Source organism: Nuphar pumila, chromosome 5 (assembly GCF_984573655.1).
Source record: "Nuphar pumila chromosome 5, dmNupPumi1.hap1.1, whole genome shotgun sequence".
Classification (NCBI taxonomy): domain Eukaryota; kingdom Viridiplantae; phylum Streptophyta; class Magnoliopsida; order Nymphaeales; family Nymphaeaceae; genus Nuphar; species Nuphar pumila.
Window position 1 is genome coordinate 11,336,230 of NC_143253.1, and position 19,464 is coordinate 11,355,693.

General features: G+C 39.5%; 1 protein-coding gene across 8 annotated transcripts in view; it reads right to left on the reverse strand.

Annotated features, from left to right (window-relative positions):
* LOC149836781 (U4/U6 small nuclear ribonucleoprotein Prp31 homolog) overlaps window positions 1–19,464 on the reverse strand; it is a 28,906-nt gene that overhangs the window by 3,550 nt on the left and 5,892 nt on the right. For all 8 annotated transcript variants that reach the window (XR_016431836.1, XR_016431838.1, XR_016431839.1 and 5 more), the window contains 6 exons: window positions 11,209–11,274; window positions 10,892–11,029; window positions 8,854–9,746; window positions 8,671–8,741; window positions 1,079–1,181; window positions 767–842 (listed from right to left, as the gene is read on the reverse strand). Coding sequence is in view for 3 of the 8 variants with exons in the window: in XM_090005575.1 (XP_089861701.1) it covers window positions 767–842; window positions 1,079–1,181; window positions 8,671–8,741; window positions 8,854–9,746; window positions 10,892–11,029; window positions 11,209–11,274 (1,347 nt within the window). In the remaining 5 variants the exon portion in view is untranslated. The remainder of the gene's footprint in view (window positions 1–766; window positions 843–1,078; window positions 1,182–8,670; window positions 8,742–8,853; window positions 9,747–10,891; window positions 11,030–11,208; window positions 11,275–19,464) is intronic.

The following is a 19,464-nucleotide window of genomic DNA, read 5'->3' on the forward strand; positions in this document are numbered from 1 at the left end:
CTCTCTCTCTCTCTCTCTCTCTCTCTCTCTCTCTCTGTGTGTGTGTGTGTGTGTGCCTGCTAAGCCCAGGCTCAGCTCGGTCCGTTGTGCCCTTACGAGCTAACAAGCTGGGCCGGGTCAAGCTTAGTACCCAGCATGAGTCGGGTTCGAGCAAGATCAGTCCAGGCTCGGGTCGAGATCGAACCCGTCTCGTGACCGAGACCATTTTGGACAAAGATAACCCTGTGTGCGGGTTAACCACACCCAGGGTTTATTGACCGCACCAAGTGCCGCACCCGCATCACGTCGACGCGGGTGCGGCGGCCTATTTGGCGAGTCCATGTGACATAGGTTCTACCATGATTGCAGAAGCAGACTGGAAACACTAAAATAAACTTTTACTTTAAGAGAAACCTTACATCCATAAGACCCAAAAGAGAAGGCAAAATGTCTGACTAAAAGAAAAATTCCAAATAAGTTGCAATAGCAAAATCCTACATATTCTGATCCTAGAATATATGGACGAAATATCCTTCTTCAAGCATTTCAAGTTCCCTTCCAACATTTCAAGTACTCTTCTAAGCTGTGACACAGATATGAGATGGGCACAAGAGATCACATTGGCAAGCTTGCTACATCATGGGAACTTATAAAACTAGGACACAAGGACAATGCCTACTTGCCCTTAAAGAATTTTGGAGGATCCTTTACCAAGGTGAAATTGAGAAAAGAGTATAACAAAAACAAGTGTTGGAGTTGCACTCAGTCATAATGGCATCACTCTCACCTGCACTGGTGTAAATGCCAGACTTGAAGTCAATCCTGATGTGGCACCACTACTTCCATAGCGTTTCTCCTTGAACCTGGAGGGGAAAAAGAAAAAACAAAAAGCTATCATTTAAAAGCATTTAAGTTACAATCTGTATCAGTCAAACAAGATACGTGAAAGAAGCAAATCTAGCAATGCTAGTCACACAGGAAAGGACAGGTCAGTTTCTGCGTCCTGAGGTTCAGGCAATGACAACAATATGAGACAAACAGCGCTTTGCTAACAAAACAGAAAAGTTAACAGAAAGAACAGCATGAAGAAATGATATACCTTTTAGCTACTTTTGAAGCAAGTTTACTCTGAACAGCTGATACTTTTAATTTACCACTACCAGCTTGACCAAGCATGCCGTATCCTTCTCCAAGCCCATCACCTGTGACAAGTGAAAAAAAAACATGACAAAATATTAGTCAGACTATATCCGAGAGGAACAAGACAATCAATCAGTACATTTGGCCTGCAATATAATAATCATTTGATAAGAATAAAACTAGATTAAATCAGCTCCTAAAAGGAAGCACCAATGTGAACCTCAAGCTCAAGGATATTCAGAAGGAAATGCCAGAGAACCAATTAATCAGTTAATGAAAGCAAAGAAGGAATTATTCATTAATGAAGGCATCTCCACAGATGAGATAATATGGAGAACATGTTGACTTTCATCACTAGAATCAATTTTTTCATGAGCAACATATAGGGGAGCACAATTGTAATCTGAAGCATCTGCAGATGATTCAGCTAACCACTTTTTTGTCTAACGTCCATGGCGAATATCCTTCTTGTCTGTTGGGAGAGATATATGTTAAAGAGGCATATGGCACATAACTCAATAGCATCCAAAATCTACATGTTGTCCTACAAATTCCAACCAGGAGAAAACGGGAAAAAAAAGTGAAGAGAAAAAAGATGGCTACACATAATTCAAGTTTAGAAAACTTTCTGACAATTGCTTTTCTTCGTTTGCATTTTTAACTTGTAATATTGAGAAATCAAAAATGCAGCTTTCTCACCTTCATTAAAACGTTTTCATCCAAAACCTCATGTCACTATGATGAAGGATGCAAGTTCAAATATAGACCCTATGGGCATGACTCACAGACTCGTAGATTAAATGGTCTAAGCCCTGCTTATTAGTCTCACATTGAAAAGCCAAATTTGGTTGTTTGAGCTAGTTAAAGCCAGGTAAAAAAACATGAGCTGGGCAAATCTTCCATCTAATATCCTTCGTGTGAACCTGAAACTATGACTACCAACATCCACTTGAACCACATGCAGCCCAGATTCCTCAATTCAACACCAATCTTCAGTTTATAAGCTACAAGGTCATGGTTCAAAAATCAAAACCGAAGTTCCTGGACTGGGAAGCAGAATTGAAAAGTGATATGGAGACAGAAGTGAGAAATGGTACAAGTGAATAAAAAGATACAGGTCAGGAATGACTCACAGGCCTGTTAGTGAAATGGTCCTGGCACATCAGTTGAAAAAGACAAATTCCATTTATTTCAGCAAGAAAGTAATGCAAAAGATGTTAGTCGAGCCATAGTTTCAGGACAAGAAACTTGAGCAGGATTGACATCAACCGAATTTTTTCAGATAAAAAACTTTTGGACATAGGGCTTAGAGGACTCATTGGAACGTGAACAGACATACAGGAAAGTCTGCATGGGCGAGGCAGGCGGGGAGAAATTCTTGAAGTCATCATGGTGATGCAGAGGTGGGGAGGTGAAGGTTACAAGACGGGTGCCTCTTGTGGAGGAAATATGGAGGGGGGCAGTCTATGTGGCATCCATGGCCGGAATTCTAAGAAAGTCAATAACTTTTTATTGAATGATCCGGGAGTAACACATCTGCTGTAATGTGGCAAAGGGTAGCTCTCATAACTTTCTTTAAGCATTGATTTCTTCAAGTTGTCTAGGATACTTCCTATTTGTGAGGGTTCTCTTTACAATAGAGGGTATCAGAGAATTCATCCTAAGCCTGAACATCAGAGTGTATCAGAGGATGCTAACAAAGTAAAGTTTTCGTTGTTTCTGCCATTCTTTGAGCATGAGGAGGTCTAGCCAGAGTTGTCAAAAAACAAGAAATGAGAATGGGCCACCATTGAGTCAAAGAAGGCTAAGAGAACACTAATGATGTTGCAAAAGGTCAGGTATCTCCCCGCTTACACAAGGAGATTGATGGCATATGAGGTTCACTGCGCTAAATTTCAAGCATAGGACATTTATATTGCAACTTGCCAAAATTTAAAAATGACCACAACCTGGTGGTCTACCAAACTAGACATCAAGTAAGGCGGGCGCTAGGGAGTGGTAGGGTGGAAAATGGATTCATCAGAGGGTGTCACATAGCTCGACAGGATCTCTAGGCAGAATGCAAGTGTAAGAGCCTCATAAATACGGATTCTCCTAATGCACACAGTTGAAAGTAAAAATGCTAGAACGTTAGAGGTATTGTAATAATCAAGGTTGTTTGTATCATAGTAAATCGTATGATACGGTACGATACATATCGTTACTATATAGAAAAACGATACGATACGCACTCATATCATCCGTATCTTATGTATCGTACAATACAAGCCCTATCGTATCGTATGATAGAGATCCGTGTCACACTTAAAAAAGGCCAAAAGTTAATTTTTCATTTTTGGGTTTTAAATACCTCTTGAGGCCGACTCCCTCATTTGTGTAGAGGGCATTACGGAGGTATCCACGCACCCAAGGACTCGTGAGAGCGATTTGGGGGCTGATCCGTGTGCAAGGAAGAGGGTTATTGTGATTTCATCAAGAGTGCATTTCCACTATTTTTTCACTCAAGGAAGTACGTTAAGATAAAAAAAACTCTACTTTTTGCTTCTTATTGAGGTTTTTTTAGGGAAGATGGCATCAAATGATCCGGCATGGCAATGGGGCACTCGAATAATGAGTGAAAACCGGTTGAAAATCGAGTGCAACTATTGTCATACTATTATTTCGACTGGTATATCTCGGTTAAAGGATCATTTAGCTGGGACACATCTAAATGTTGCATCTTGCATGTCAAGGACTCTACCGGATGTCGTGAAATGGCAATACCAACAATTACTTACTGATTTGAGAGAAAAAAGATAAGAAAAAGATATGATGCAAAAATGTGATACGCGCAATCCTGGAGGACGAATATGAACTCCCTACTTCTGATTCTACAACCTCTAACGTAGCATCAGAAATAGAAAGTTCTGCACCGAAGGGAAAATGTGTGGCTAGTGTTAATAGTAGTGTTGCAGGCACAAAAAGAGAGGAGTAGGAGGGAGTTCTTCGACATGAGGTAGAACTAGAGGCTCTATTAGGAGTTGTTTTCCTCCTAGGGCTGCCCCTAGGGTGCAATCTAACATTCTTACTGCTATAACTCTTCAATATTTATTTGAGCAAGCGAATGTCACAGTTGGGAGATGGTTTTATGATGGTTGTATTCCTTTAATATGGCAAATTTATTTTATTTTCAGGTCATGAGTGATGTCATAACCAATATTGGGTCTGGATACAAGATGCCTTCATATCATGCTTTGAGAGAAAATATTTTAGATGCTAATATGAATGAAGTGAAGGCCTATTGTAATGAGATAAGGCAGTCATGGAGAGAGACCGAGTGTAGCATCATGGCAGATGGGTGGAAAGACAGAAAGTCAAGGACTTTGATAAATTTTTTTATCTATTGCCCCTAAAAGAACCATGTTTTTAAAATCAATTGATTTGTTTGATACACCTAAGACAACAGATGTAGTGTTGAGGGTTTTTGAACAGGTTGTGAAAGAGGTTCAACCTCAAGACATTATACAACTCATTACTGATAATGCAGCGAATTATAGTACAGTAGGTAAAGAACTGACAAAAAATTATGGGTCATTATTTTCGACCCCATGTGCTGCCCATTATATAGACCTCATGCTTGAGGACATTGGCTGCATGGATGAGATATGACATACAGTTGAATGCTGCCAAGAAATTATAAAATTTATTTATAATCATACATGAGTTTGAAATTAATGAGAAAGCATACTAATAGAGCTGGGTTGATTTGTAGCGCAGTTACTAGATTTGCTACGAATTTTTTGACAGTGCAGAGTCCTGTAAGGAATAAAAGTGCACTTAAAAAGATGTTTTCTTCATATGAGTGAAATGCATATTCCCATTTTCCAAAAAGAAAGTTAAGAGAAATTGTAGATATAGTATTCAAAAGTGAATTTTGATATTCATGTGTGAAGATGTTGAGAATCACTAAACTTTTGGTGAAGGTGCTTCGACTGATTGACAGTGAAGACAGACCAGCTATGGGTTATCTCTATGAGGACATGGATAAGGCAAAAAAGGTTATTAGAGATAATTTAAATGGAAAGAAAAAATTGTATTTGCCAGTATGGAACATCATTGACCATAAGTGGACTGAACAGCTTAATCAGCATTTTCATGTTGCAGCGTATTATTTAAATCATGCATTTAAATACTCTCCTACATTTAAGATAGACAGGGAAGTCAACAAGGGTCTCTTGGATTGCATTGAAAGATTGAACCCTGATTATGGTATTCAAGATCAGATTCATAAGGAAATGAAAATTTATAACAATGCATTATATGATATTGGGAGACTTGCAGCAATGCAAAATCGTACCATGATTCGCCCAGGTAATTTATTTGTCCATTTCAATTGTAATTTCATATTGTTATTTAATTATGATGTTTTGTATGATTGTATAATTTGTATCAATTATTGTCTTATTGATTTCTCATTTTTTTATTTTTTTCAAACATATGGTGGACTAGGTTTGGAAGTGATGTTCCAAACCTAAGAGTTTTTGCTATTCGCATTTTAAATCAAACATGCAGTGCAAGTGGATGTGAAAGAAATTGAAGCGTCTTTGAGCAGATTCATATAAAGCGAAGAAACATATTAGAGCACAAAAGGCTCAATGACCTCGTGTATGTTCGCTATAACCTACGACTGAGGCAAAGGTAATTTTAAAGTTATAAAGTTTATGTCATATTCATGTGTTATTTAATGTTTTTCTATGCATACAAAACTCAACTAATTTTAAATTTTCATGTTATCTTTTTAGGCAAATACAAATGTTGTCATCAAGGAGATACAAAGAAAAGTTTGATTCCATCAGTTTAGAGAACTTCGATGTATAGATGAATGGGTTCAAGAAGAAGCAGAACACTTGAATGAAGAACACATTCAATGGATAAACATGAAGGGAGCTCATGACGTAGATGATGAAGACCCTTCATCCCCACGTATATTGGAGATGATTTGAATGTCGAAGAAGATGGAGATGAAGAACAAGAAGAACATAACGATGATAATGATTATTGATGGTATACTTCTTAAAAACTTGGTTATGTACTATAATTTGTAACTGTTAAGTACTCGTAAACTTGGTTTTTTTTACTTTTTGATGAATCTTGTGGCATGTTCTTAATTGAAGATATTACTATTTTGCATTGTTCTTGTGAGATTTGATGATTGATGATGTGTTATGTAGCTCATAGAGACATAAATGCTTCACATGTGATTTTATGGTTGCATTTTGTGCATTTCATCTTTGTTTTGTGTTATGATCTTTTAGAATTTTTGCTATTTTTTCTGATTTTTTTAGAATTTATAAGCTTTTTTCAAAACTTATGATTTTTTACGATACGATATGATACGTATCTTATTTTGCGCATGAACGATACGGGTTACGATACGATACATACAACCTTGGTAATAATATCCCTTGAGCATGATCATTTTCCGCACACATGCATGCACCCACCCACCCTCCCTCCCACATACACAAGCATACAAGCATGCATGCACCCACGCACAAGGGAACGTGCACACACACTCATTTTTATGCTTATGGACTTCTCAAGTAATTGCAAAAACTATGAAGACATAGGTTGTTATGAGAAAGAAATCCACATGAAAAAAGATCAGTACCAGAAGTTCTTTATTTGATCAACAATTAATATTTTCTTGTGTTCTGTCTTCTTTGTCTTCTAGCATTATCATACTAAAATGGGTAATTTACATAAACACTTATTTCATGGCTACAGGGTGACTGGAAAAGGGCTTCAGTATTCAGTTCATCCACCTGCTGCCAACTGCAATGTCCGTTGTTGAGCTTGCATTGGATGTCTAGCTCAGCAACAGATACAACAACAACAACAACTACGCCTTCATCCCAAAACAATTAGGGTCGGCCATATGAACCAACAAAGAAAATCATTATGGGTCTTCCACATGAATCCTTCTCCTCCATTCATTTCTATCCAATGCCATGTCCTCGGTGAGGTTCAAAGCATTCATATCCTTTCTTATCACCTCCATCCATGTCTTCCTAGGCCTACCCCGACCTCTTTTAACTAATATATTTTCCCATTTCTCCATCCTTCTAACTGGAGCATCATTAGGCCTTCGTCGAATATGTCCAAACCACCGTAAACGATTCTCTCTCATCTTATTTTCAATGGGTGCAACGCCTACCTTCTTACGTATCTCCTCGTTCTGAATCTTATCTTTTATTGTATTTCCACACATCCATCTCAGCATACGCATCTCAGCTACACTCATTTTTTGAATATAATGTCTCTTGGCAGCCCAACATTCCGTACTATATAGTAAAGCGGGCCTAATAGTCGTCCTATAAAACTTTCCCTTCAACCGCAATGGCATTCTACGATCGCACAACACTCCAGTTGCACTCTTCCATTTCATCCACCCAACCTTTATCCTATGATTTACATCTCCATCAATTTCTCCATACTTTTGAATGATAGATCCCAAATATTTGAAAGAATCATCCACCGGTATTTCGTGCTCACCAAGCTTCACTACACTCCCATCACTACTTCGTTGCTTACTAAATCGACATACCATGTATTTTGTCTTACTCTTACTCAACTTAAAACCTCTTGCTTCCAATGTCTGTCTCCATAATTCTAACTTAGCATTAACCCCAGCTCTAGACTCATCAATCAAAACAATATCATCAGCAAACAACATACACCACGGCACATTTTCTTGAATTGATCTCGTAAGCTCATCCATCACTATAGCAAATAGGAAAGGGCTTAAAGCAGATCCTTGATGTAACCCAACCGTTATAGGAAAATTGGTTGCCACCCCTCCACAAGTGCGGACATTGGTTACTACTCCTTCATACATATCTTTAATTATACTAATGTACTTGAGAGAAACACCTTTCTTCATCATTGTCCACCAGAGAACATCCCTAGGTACTCTATCGTAAGCCTTCTCCAAATCAATAAAAACCATATGCAAATCTTTGTTCCTCTCTCTATTTCTCTCAATAAGTTGTCTAAGAAGATGTATAGCTTCCATAGTTGATCTTCAAGGCATAAAACCAAATTGATTCTCCGATATCATGACAACAGATATTTCACATATTTTGAATACATGTCAAGATCATCTTTAGATTTTTCACAATTCTTTCTTAAGGGTGTTTATTATGATATTTTGACCAGATACTTTTAATACATTAGAATTTTGTCATAAAAAGGCTTGTGTTGGGATGTCTAGCTCAGCAACAGGTATTTCTCCCTTTAAAATCTTTCAGTTTCTTTTTTTTTCCCAGATTGCAAAGATCATATGAGATTTTTTCAAGAAAATATGCTTTGGCTCTCCTGAGAAATTGCCTTGCTAAGAATAATAAGTACACAGTATGATCGTTGAGAACTACTTTCTAGAAGCAGCTCCACTTACAAAATAGAGGCTAATAATAATATATGTGATTAATGAACTCAGGCACCAGTACATGAACCAAATAAACAGACAGAATTCTCTGAACTCCTGATTAAGCTATAAGATACTGGCCTTACCTAAAGAACTCTCCTCTGGTACACCGAATAGCATTCTGTTTGCAAGCTTTCTCATGTCTGTGACTGCATATCTGAAATATGCAGAAAACTAATATTAAATATGGAAGGTCAAAGAATAAGTAGCATAAACATGATTCAATGTATAGCATAATGAAAGATGAGAGACAACTAAATTGGACAAACCTTTCTTTCATCTTTCTCAGCCGACGACCACCCCTTTTCTTTTTAGGATCTGAATCAGGAACCGGAAGAGGTTTTTGTTGCTTAGCAGGAGGGGGCTCTTGCCATTTTTCAATTTTTTTGCGTATTTCCTCCCTCAAATCCCTTCCCCTCTTCCCAGTTGGATCACCTCTTGTTGAATCTATTCGTGCAGCAAGGGTTGACTTTGCTGCCAAAAGTCGGCATGCACGCATCCTCAAAGATGGAGGTGTGCTTTGTATAATCTCAGTTTGCTCAATGTAGCCAACACGAAACTGAGAAGTTGCAGTAGAAAACCCAGCCAAGTTCTTTCTCTTTGCCCCAAGAAGCTGAACATTACAAGCAGGCATTTTTGCCAAGGATGATAAACCACCAGCTGTTCCCATTAGTTTTGCAGCAACTGCACTACCAACAATAGCACAAAGGTTTGGAGCGATGTATCCCATTCGGCTCTCTACAAAGTCGAGAACTTTCTTCCTTGCTGCATCCAAAGAAAGAGCTCGATCACATGCATCAACTGTTTTCTTGAGGTTCTCTTCAGGAAGTGGTTTGCCACTAGTAGTTGATGCAGTAACTGAAACTACCATAATAATTGCCGATGGCAAAAGCCCTTCCAGGTCAACAAGGGTCAGATCCATTTCATTCCCAATTTTCATCACCACTCTAGCATAATCAATCGGGTGATGTACAAGTGACTCAAGCTCAGGAAATTTCAAACGGTAATTGTCCCGTATAAAATTATGAATGATAACAATTTCATTCTCTATGTCAACGGACAAAGCATTACAATCAACAATAAGCTGATACTCAGGATCATCCTCCAGTACTATTGCATGACTAGACATGTCGGACCCTTTTTGTAGTGCATCTTCAACTTTCTGCAATATGATGGCAAGGAACCATTACCAAGAATTAATTCATACAAAGAACACAGCATTCCCTGGGAAAGAATTACTTCGATAATAATATTTCTTACATTAAAAAATTTATAATAAATCAAAAAGAACAGTTCCATTCTCACAATGAAAAGGTTACCTAATGGATCAATAGAAATAGTACCATTCATTTGAGGAATTGCTTAATTGTGGATACACCCAAAATGATTTTGATTCCAGCAGTAGGTCTGCCGGATTCATCAATGCAATGAAATAAAAGAACTTGAAGAAGTGGCCATGGAAAGGAAATAGGAATCTTTACAAGCATACAACATGTAAGCGCAGAGGACCACAAAGAAAAAGAAATCTTCCACAAGAAAAGCAGCAGGAAACATTAAAAGTTATAGCTTTCACAATTTGAGCCAATACTATCATTTTCTTCAGTCGAGCGCCCCACAGATTTTTTTGGTTATCTCTCATTCATTCTCCTTTTCTAGCCAGGTACAATATCCCACATATAATTTAATAGAGAGCTCAATAAAAGTAGATGCCTCATCTATTGAGAAGGTTGGTATGCAGGAATCGAAATTGGGTCCGACCACTCCAAATCAAACAAATGACCATTAGAGCCCTATGGACCACACACCCGACCTGCCAACAACCAAACACAAACCCTCAGTCTTATCAGAACATATACATGGACAACCCATCCAGGCTCGGTCCGATCATGCCAGGCCCCGTTGAAATTTTCTGTCATTCATCCAGACCAGGACCGGCCCTAGATTACTGTTCAGACTGGGTTGGCTTGGGTCTTATCGGGCTTCAGGCAGCACATGAAGCCCAAACCTGAACCATCTTGGGTCAGGTCCCCAAAAACCTGTCAGACACCTGAACCAATGTCCACCCCTGTTGGTATAATATTTCCAGGATAAGGAGCTCTCACCAAGTATGACCCTGTCATGGTGTGTTTTGGCTTTTGAACTTTGACAAGGCAGAATCCTGAAGTCTATGCAGTCTAGATACTTGTGGAATATAAACAATAAACTGAAAATGGACGCATATTCAGAATAACATGGTGAAATGTTTCTTTTCACAATTATAAATCACCCATGGACAAACTTAAGCTATAGAAAATCATTTGCATATACCTGCATGATGTCAGCATAACGTTGTGTCTTTTGTAATTTTGAAACACTATCCAGATCATCATAATTGAGGGCCTCAATGTCAGCCATATCACCATCAACATCTTCTTCCATCTCCCCAGCACCCTTGTTTTCTTCATCCTACAAAAAAAAAATTCCAAGATAATTAGTCAATAATTTTTGCTAGAAGAATACTAGGATGACACTATACGAGGAAATGATAAAAAATGAACACAAAAACAAAGAAGCGCCACAATAAAATGATACCACATGAACCACTCTTTGGAAAAAAACGGGAAAAAGAATACATGGTTACTCACAAGAAGATCATCTTCATTATCTGATAACTCATCAAGATCAGCCAAGAATGAATCAGCAAGTGTAGCCTGCAGGATCAAATCTTCATGTTATCGCAGGAGACAATATTTGTTAACATTAAAGCAACAAAAATATAACACAAAATCAGGAACGATGGGGTGGGGAAAGAGAGTAACAAATAACAAAAGCATATGTGGAAATGGAAGTACATGAATAGATAGTAACAAAGAGCTTCAGTCATATAATCTAAGAAGAAAGAAAGTTAAAAGTATAAATAATGCTAAAGCTAAATAACACGATACCTACTGTTCAGTTCTCAAGATGAAAAGTTCCAATGTCTCCATCAATTTGACACATTAAAATTGATAATAATATAATTTGGCTGTGACCACTAGATCATGCAGCATGATCTTTTCGTGCTTCTCTTCATGGTTTTTTGTCTCTTATGTAAACAGATTTTGGTGCCATAAAAGGTAAGAGATCGAGAAACTAGCAAGAATACATTCAACAAGATGACTGTTAGATTTAGTAAGCAAAAACACGTCATTATAAGGGTGTGGCTGGGCATGACTAAAGACTACTAAATGCATGTAGCAAAAGATTTCTACCATGTCAAATTTAAAATGATGCTAAATATGCCATCGACACCTTATGCCCATTGTTCTCATACATTATGCTTCCTAAAGCACACTATATCAGTTTCTGTGAAAAGTGCTTGAACTGATCTACTAAATAAAGACGTTAAAATACCTGAGTGCATTCATGTTTCAGGTATCCATTACACTGACTAGAAAATGTTGCAATATACATAAATATATATGTGTGTAGGTAGGTGAGAGTGTGTCTGCATGTGTTTGTGTATGAAGTGTGGTGTGTGTGCATGTGAACATGTGTCAGTGAGTATGTGCGTGCATGTTTTCATGTGTATGTCTGCATTAATGAGTGATGTGAGAAAATGTAGTGATTTTTCTTTTTCTCATTTTCTTTTGAAATGAACCGTCTAGATCACTAATTGGAGGCCTTTGGTCATATTACAACGTAGATGTGTGTAATGAAATAAGCGGAAGAAACCAAGAATGCTAAAGCATTCACTATGTCCCACACGGACAAGTGCAACAAGCACAAGAGAGAAAATCCACTAAGGGATATACAAAGGGCCTTATAAAAAGGCTACACACATGAAAAATAATATCACTATTATTGAAGAGGAGCTCTCAAGAGCAATACACCATACATGGGGGGTTCCCCCTATTTATAAGAAAAGGAGACCAAAGGGGCTCCCAATAGAGTCGTTGGGAGCCCCCAACGGTCACATATGTGACCGTTGGGGGCCCCAACGACTCCATTGTGGGGCCCCTTTTCGGTATCCAAAAAATACAAAAATAAAAATAAAAAGAAAAATAAAAAATGGTGAAATAAAAGAAACAAAATAAGTACCCCTATGGGGTACTTTGTGAAATGACCATAATACCCCTATCGGGTATTATGGTATTATTACATATGTTTTAACACCCCCCCTCAAACTTTACGGGGAAATGACCGAAAGTTTGCCAAGGAGGAACAAAAAGCGAGGAGCAGGCAGGGCTTTGGTGAAGAAATCGGCAAGTTGATATTCCCAAGTAGATACGACATGAAGCTTGGTTTTTTATGAAGGGTATGTTTACCCAAAAGGATCTTGCAAGAGCTTATTTCTTGCAAGAAAAAGTAAGAACCACAAAACAAGGAGACATGAGCATACAAGATTACTATAGTGCTCTAAATCCTTTGTGGGATGAATTGGCTCTTTTAGAGCCTAAATGGGTATCTATGGAGGATGTGGTTCTAAGACAAAAACAAATGGAACAAGATAGATTGTTTCAATTTTTATTTGGGCTTCGTCCCGAATTTGAACAAGTGAGATCCTCACTTCTCCATAGATCCACGTTTCCTCCCTTAGAAGAAGCTATTGCCGAGATTACTCAAGAAGAGACTAGGCATAGCATGGGTAAAAGCATAGAGGAAGTTCTTGCCGTATCTAAACCCGGCAATCATGTTAAAACATACAAACCACCTCATTTTGGTAAGCAAGGGAGTGGTGGAAGAAAAATGATTATATGTCACCATTGTTATGAGCCGGGACATATTAAACCCGTTTGCCCAAAGCTAAATGGAGCATTCAAGCCAAAGGTGGCTTCCGTTGAAGAATCCACCACCAAAGAAGATGACGGCAAGAACGGGGATCTCAAAGATACTCTTGGACAAATCTCCTTGGCTCTTCAACAAATTTTAAAGGTCACTTCTTCCACCTCCGGTGCCGCCATTGCCTCATCATCACCTCCCGGTACGTACTCTTGGATTTTAGATTCCGGAGCTTCTTTTCACATGACCCCTCATGAAAATGCATTAACCAATGTGCACACCAATTCAAAAATGTCTTGTGTCTCTACGGCCGATGGAACTTTTCTCAAAATAAATGGTGTTGGAACTCTTGATTCTAAAAATGTTCAAAATTTCCTTGTTCCAAAAGTTAGAATAGTTCCAAAATTAAATCTTAACCTATTTTCCGTTTCTCAAATAGCCGACCATGGATGTGAAATATCTTTCTCATCCCAAGGGTGCTTTGTGCAGGATCTCCGGTCCGGAAAGCGGATTGGGCAAGGCCATAGGAAGGGAGACCTTTATTTTATGGATAATTTAATGCTTCCAAATACCTCATTTTGTACTTATGTCCAAGACAAAAATATTGAAACTTGGCATAAAAGGCTTGGACATCCAAGTTACTCTAAAATGTATCTTTTTCCTTTTGGACACAAGTTTTGTAAAGAAAAAGATATCAATTGCAAAGATTGCATTTTTTGCAAAATGAAGTCTACTCCTTTTCCTATTAGATCCTTTGTGACAACAAGACCTTTTGAATTGGTGCATTCCGATGTTTGGGGGCCATCTCCGGTTCTATCTAAAGGTGGTTATTCATATTATGTTACTTTTATTGATGATTATACTAGATATGTATGGATTTATTTTCTTAACTTTAAATCGGAAGTTTTTAACTTCTTTAAAGAATTTCATGCAAAAATTCAAAATCAATTTCAAAGTCAAATATCCATTCTTAGATCTGATTCGGGTGGAGAGTACTTATCAAATGATTTTCAATCATATCTAAAACAACATGGCATTTGTCATCAAAAATCTTGCCCAAGAACTCCTCAACAAAACGGTCTAACGGAAAGAAAACATAGGCATATTTTGGAAACCACTAGATCCTTACTCATTTCTAAAAATATTCCTAAAAATTTTTGGGCCGAAGCCGTGTTAACCTCCACCTATTTAATCAATAGGATGCCATCTTCAAAATTGAATAATATCTCTCCTTATGAAAAACTTTTTAATATGACACCCGACTACAATCGTCTTCGGATTTTTGGGTGTAAATGCTTTGTTCTTTTACATAAAAGAGATAAATTGTCACCTAAAGCAATAGAATGTGTATTTTTAGGATATGGTGAAAATCAAAAAGGCTATAGATGCTTTGATCATAAAAACAATAAGTTATTTGTCTCCAAAGATGTAACCTTTTTAGAAGATGAAAATGGATTTGACATATTGGAAAAATCAAATGAAATTGATTATATGTTTATCAATGATCTTTTAGAAGATTCAAATGATGACTCTTTGAGTCATCCGGAAATTTTAGAAAATACTCATGATTCTCATGATAATGATGTATCACCAACTAATGGTGACAATCTCCAAGTATACACTCGGCGTGAGGAAGCCCAACCTATTAGTGCTTTAGAAAAATTCTTGCGGCTTAATGAACCCCTAGATGAAACCTCCCTTAGGCGTTCTTCTAGAGAATCAATTCCACCTAATAGGTTTGTCTCATATGAAACTCTTTCACCTAAATATAGAGCTTGTCTAATAGCCTTGCATTCTTACTATGAACCCTCCCATTATAATCAAGCAAAAAGTACACCTCATTGGGTTGAAGCAATGAAAGTTGAACTAGATGCTTTAAATAAAGCTAAAACTTGGGAAATAGTTCACCTTCCTCCAAATAAGAAAGCTATAGGATGTCGATGGGTCTACAAAGTCAAAACAAAAAGTGATGGTTCCCTAGAGCGTTATAAAGTTAGATTAGTTGCTAAGGGATACTCACAAGAATATGGCATCGATTATGAGGAAACTTTTGCTCCTGTGGCTCGCATGACAAGCGTTAGAACTTTAATTGTGGTTGCATCATCTAAGAAATGGCCTATATTCCAATTAGATGTTAAAAATGCATTTCTTAATGGTCAGTTGAATGAAAAAGTATATATGGACCCTCCGCCGGGAATCAGTGTTAACCAAGGTCAAACCCTTCAGTTATTAAAAGCCTTATATGGTCTTAAACAAGCCCCTAAGGCTTGGTATGATAGATTTAGTGCTATCATGTTACAATTGGGATTTCGCTCCTGTTATACTGACACTGCTCTTTTTGTTAAACATGCAGGTAATAGTATCATCATCCTTCTTCTTTATGTTGATGATATGATCATCACTGGCAATGATGAAAGCGGTATTCTTAAAGTTAAAAATATGTTAAAACATAATTTTGATATGTCTGATCTGGGTTTTCTCAGGTACTTTCTTGGTATAGAAGTTGCATACTCTCCTCGAGGGTATATATTGTCACAGATGAAGCTTGCTGCAGACATATGTTCCAAATCTGGGATTTCAGATGATAAAAAGGTGAAAACTCCCGAGGTTATCAATGCTAAACTACGACTGGAGGATGGAGTTCTGCTGGATGATCCTACGCCCTACAGGCAACTCATAGGCTCCCTCACCTATCTGACTATCACCAGGCCCGATATTGCTCATGTTGTGCACTCTGCAAGCCAATTTCAGCATGCTCCTACATCTGTGCATATGAGTGTTGTGCTCTGATACCATGTAATGAAATAAGCGGAAGAAACCAAGAATGCTAAAGCATTCACTATGTCCCACACGGACAAGTGCAACAAGCACAAGAGAGAAAATCCACTAAGGGATATACAAAGGGCCTTATAAAAAGGCTACACACATGAAAAATAATATCACTATTATTGAAGAGGAGCTCTCAAGAGCAATACACCATACATGGGGGGTTCCCCCTATTTATAAGAAAAGGAGACCAAAGGGGCTCCCAATAGAGTCGTTGGGAGCCCCCAACGGTCACATATGTGACCGTTGGGGGCCCCAACGACTCCATTGTGGGGCCCCTTTTCGGTATCCAAAAAATACAAAAAGAAAAATAAAAAGAAAAATAAAAAATGGTGAAATAAAAGAAACAAAATAAGTACCCCTATGGGGTACTTTGTGAAATGACCATAATACCCCTATCGGGTATTATGGTATTATTACATATGTTTTAACAGATGTGTAGGACTCAGTGTCCAGATTTATAATGATATTCAGCAACAAAGCACTCAAACAACAATGCTATCAATGGCATTGTAATAACAAAAAAAAAAGTTTGGTTTGGGCCGGATCTGGATCCGGATCCGGACCCGACCCGGGGCACCGCCCCTCGCTGTCATTAAAAGACAACGAGGCAAGCGGGAGGAGGGTTAAGAAACCCCCCTCACCGCCTCTCGCTCTCTGTTCTCTCTCTCTCACCCTCTCGTCCCCGACTCTCTCCCTCACCGACCCTCTCGTCTCCCTCGGTGTCTCCGTCTCTCTCTCTCTCGCTCGTCCACTATCACTGACGCAGACGACCTCCCGTCTCCGACGAGCTTCTCTCCGGCAGCCTCCCCAGGTACGCCCCTCTTTTCCCTCTCAGTCTCTTCTCTCTCTCCCCCACCTCTCTGTGTGGCCACGGGAGGGGTCAAACCCCCTCCCTGTGCCCCCTTTTAGCAGTGGAGGGGCACAACCCCTCCCTGCCCTCTGTTATGGCAGAGGAGGGGGCTGAGCCTCCTCCCTTCTTTCGTTACGGCAGGGGAGGGGCTGAGCTCCCTCCTTGCTTCTGTTACGGTAGGGGAGGGACCGAGCCCCTCCTCCCTGTTCTCTGCTATGGCAAGGGAGGGGTCGAGCCCCTCCTCCCTGCCCCTTTTTGCCTGCCAGCAGGAGCCATCGGCCCCTGCCTTGTTTATTTCAGCGGAGGCTAAAGGCCCCCGCCTCTTTTGGGTTGTTCTGGCAGGGGCCACCGGCCCCTGCCCTTTTAGTTGTTCTAGCAGGGGCCATCGGCCCCTGCCTTTTTTGCTTACCGGCAGGGGCCGATGGCCCCTTGCCCTTTGTGCATGAGCCTGTACCCTTGGTCGACAGGCCCGGGTAATCTTCAAAAACTACATCGTGATGGGCATAGATCATTGTAATAGTTGGTCTTCAACGAAGAATTCTCAGTAAGCGTAAGTCATCAGCTTGTTTTGACTACGTCCCTCTTTTGGCAGCAAGGGTCATTTGGCCCTGCCCCATCTTTTTTTTTTAGGCAATTGGGACGGTTGGCCCCAGCCCTATCTATCGGAGAAGTCGAGTCTTCTCCTTGCTTTTGCTTTTGTTTGGGTTGCATGTTAATATCGCATAATTGCAGCTACGACAGATCTCACTCGCGCTCCGCGACCCGAGCCGTCAATCGTGTACATCCGCAGACGCCAGTGAGCTCGTAACTCTCCAAGGTAGAGGAAGATTGCACGGAAGACTTGGATAATTGAATTAAGTTCAATTAAACTAAAAACGATCATTAAATGAATATATATATATATATATATATACAAATATATATATTTATACGAGTATGCACTTCACTCAAGGACGCGGTTTCGCGATCCTTGCCTTTTACCTTCTTATAGTTTTTACTTGCCGTCACGCATTGCGTCGAGATTTAGCATTGCACTTCTGCTTACTGCCTTTACCTTGTCGTCGCGCTCTGCGCCTAGGCTCTTGCTTTTGCATATGTGTTGGTATTGCCTTGCTATTGCAGATAACATGCAGGTTCTTGCTCTTTGCGTATGCCTTAAAGGCATCCTCGTGGAGGATACAAGGGGCATTTACCACTCTCTTTCTTGCGAAGAGAGTTGAGTTGGGAGCTAGCATTACATCCTCGTCTAAGGAGAGGGATACCTTACAAGGATCCTGACTCTTCGAGTATGCAATCCTGCAGACGAGTTGGGGTTCGAGTGAGCTACTTAGCAAGGGTTCTGTTGAGAAATCTGTATCCCGTCTATCGAGGCCGGTATCGAGTCATGCGAGGCATGTAGATACCCCGATAGCGGATGAGATTCTAGAAAATCGCATGCATAATATTGGCACAAGGTACTGATGTTTCAAAGGATAAACATTACATCCTTGTGAAACACTCCTGTTGAGGCTTCTATTGAGGAGCTATACCCCCTTCATCCTAGAGTACTTGTAGTCGTGCACGACACGTCTAGTACTGCGATGATCGGATGAGACGGTCGTACGACCTCGAATAGTGCTAAATGCACAATGTTGTAATCACATAAATGGCCTCACATTCGCCTTCACAGGCAAGATGCTAGAGTGGTTTAAAGACCACAGCATAAGATGGGTCGTTAGTTAAGCAACCCCTAACGCACCCATTCGCTTCTGGTTGTTCTGTCAAGGGAAATGACAGAGTGGTACAAAAACTTCAATGGACAGGTTGTTAACAACCACCCTACGGGCAATGATTCGGCTTCCCCAGTCATTGAAGTTAGGGAAAAGGGGCTACAATAGTTAGCTCAACACTTCTGCAGAAGTTGGATGCATCCGTGGCACTGCTTTTCAGCCTCTGGGGAATCCTCTCTCGGCTAAAGCCGTCCCCTTTAGAGCGGACTCAACTAGTTATTCGGGTTATTGAAAATACATAGAATAACAGACGCCCGAACTAGTCTCAGTTGTTTCTACGTTTTGTCTGCGCGTACCCGCAGGCCAGTAATATTGGAACATAAAGTCTTTTCACATTGGTTGTTGGGTCGTGAGACTCGCTTGCACTACTTACTCGCTTGCACTACTTACTCGCTTGCACTACTTATTCGCTTGCACTACTTGTTCGTTTGCACTACTTATTCGCTTGCACTACTTGTTCGCTTGCACTACTTACGCGTTTGCACTAATTATCTGTGTGCATTGCTTACCTGTTTAACTGCATATCTGCTTTAAACTGCGTAACCTACTGAATTAAATATACATAATTCAGTTTCTTGTAGTATCTCTTGTGCACCTACTAGTTTTTCGCGAAACTAACCCATTCTATGGGTACAGGTGATGATTAGATACACCACAAGCGATGGCAAGATGGCTCCAAGACGTTCTTCTTC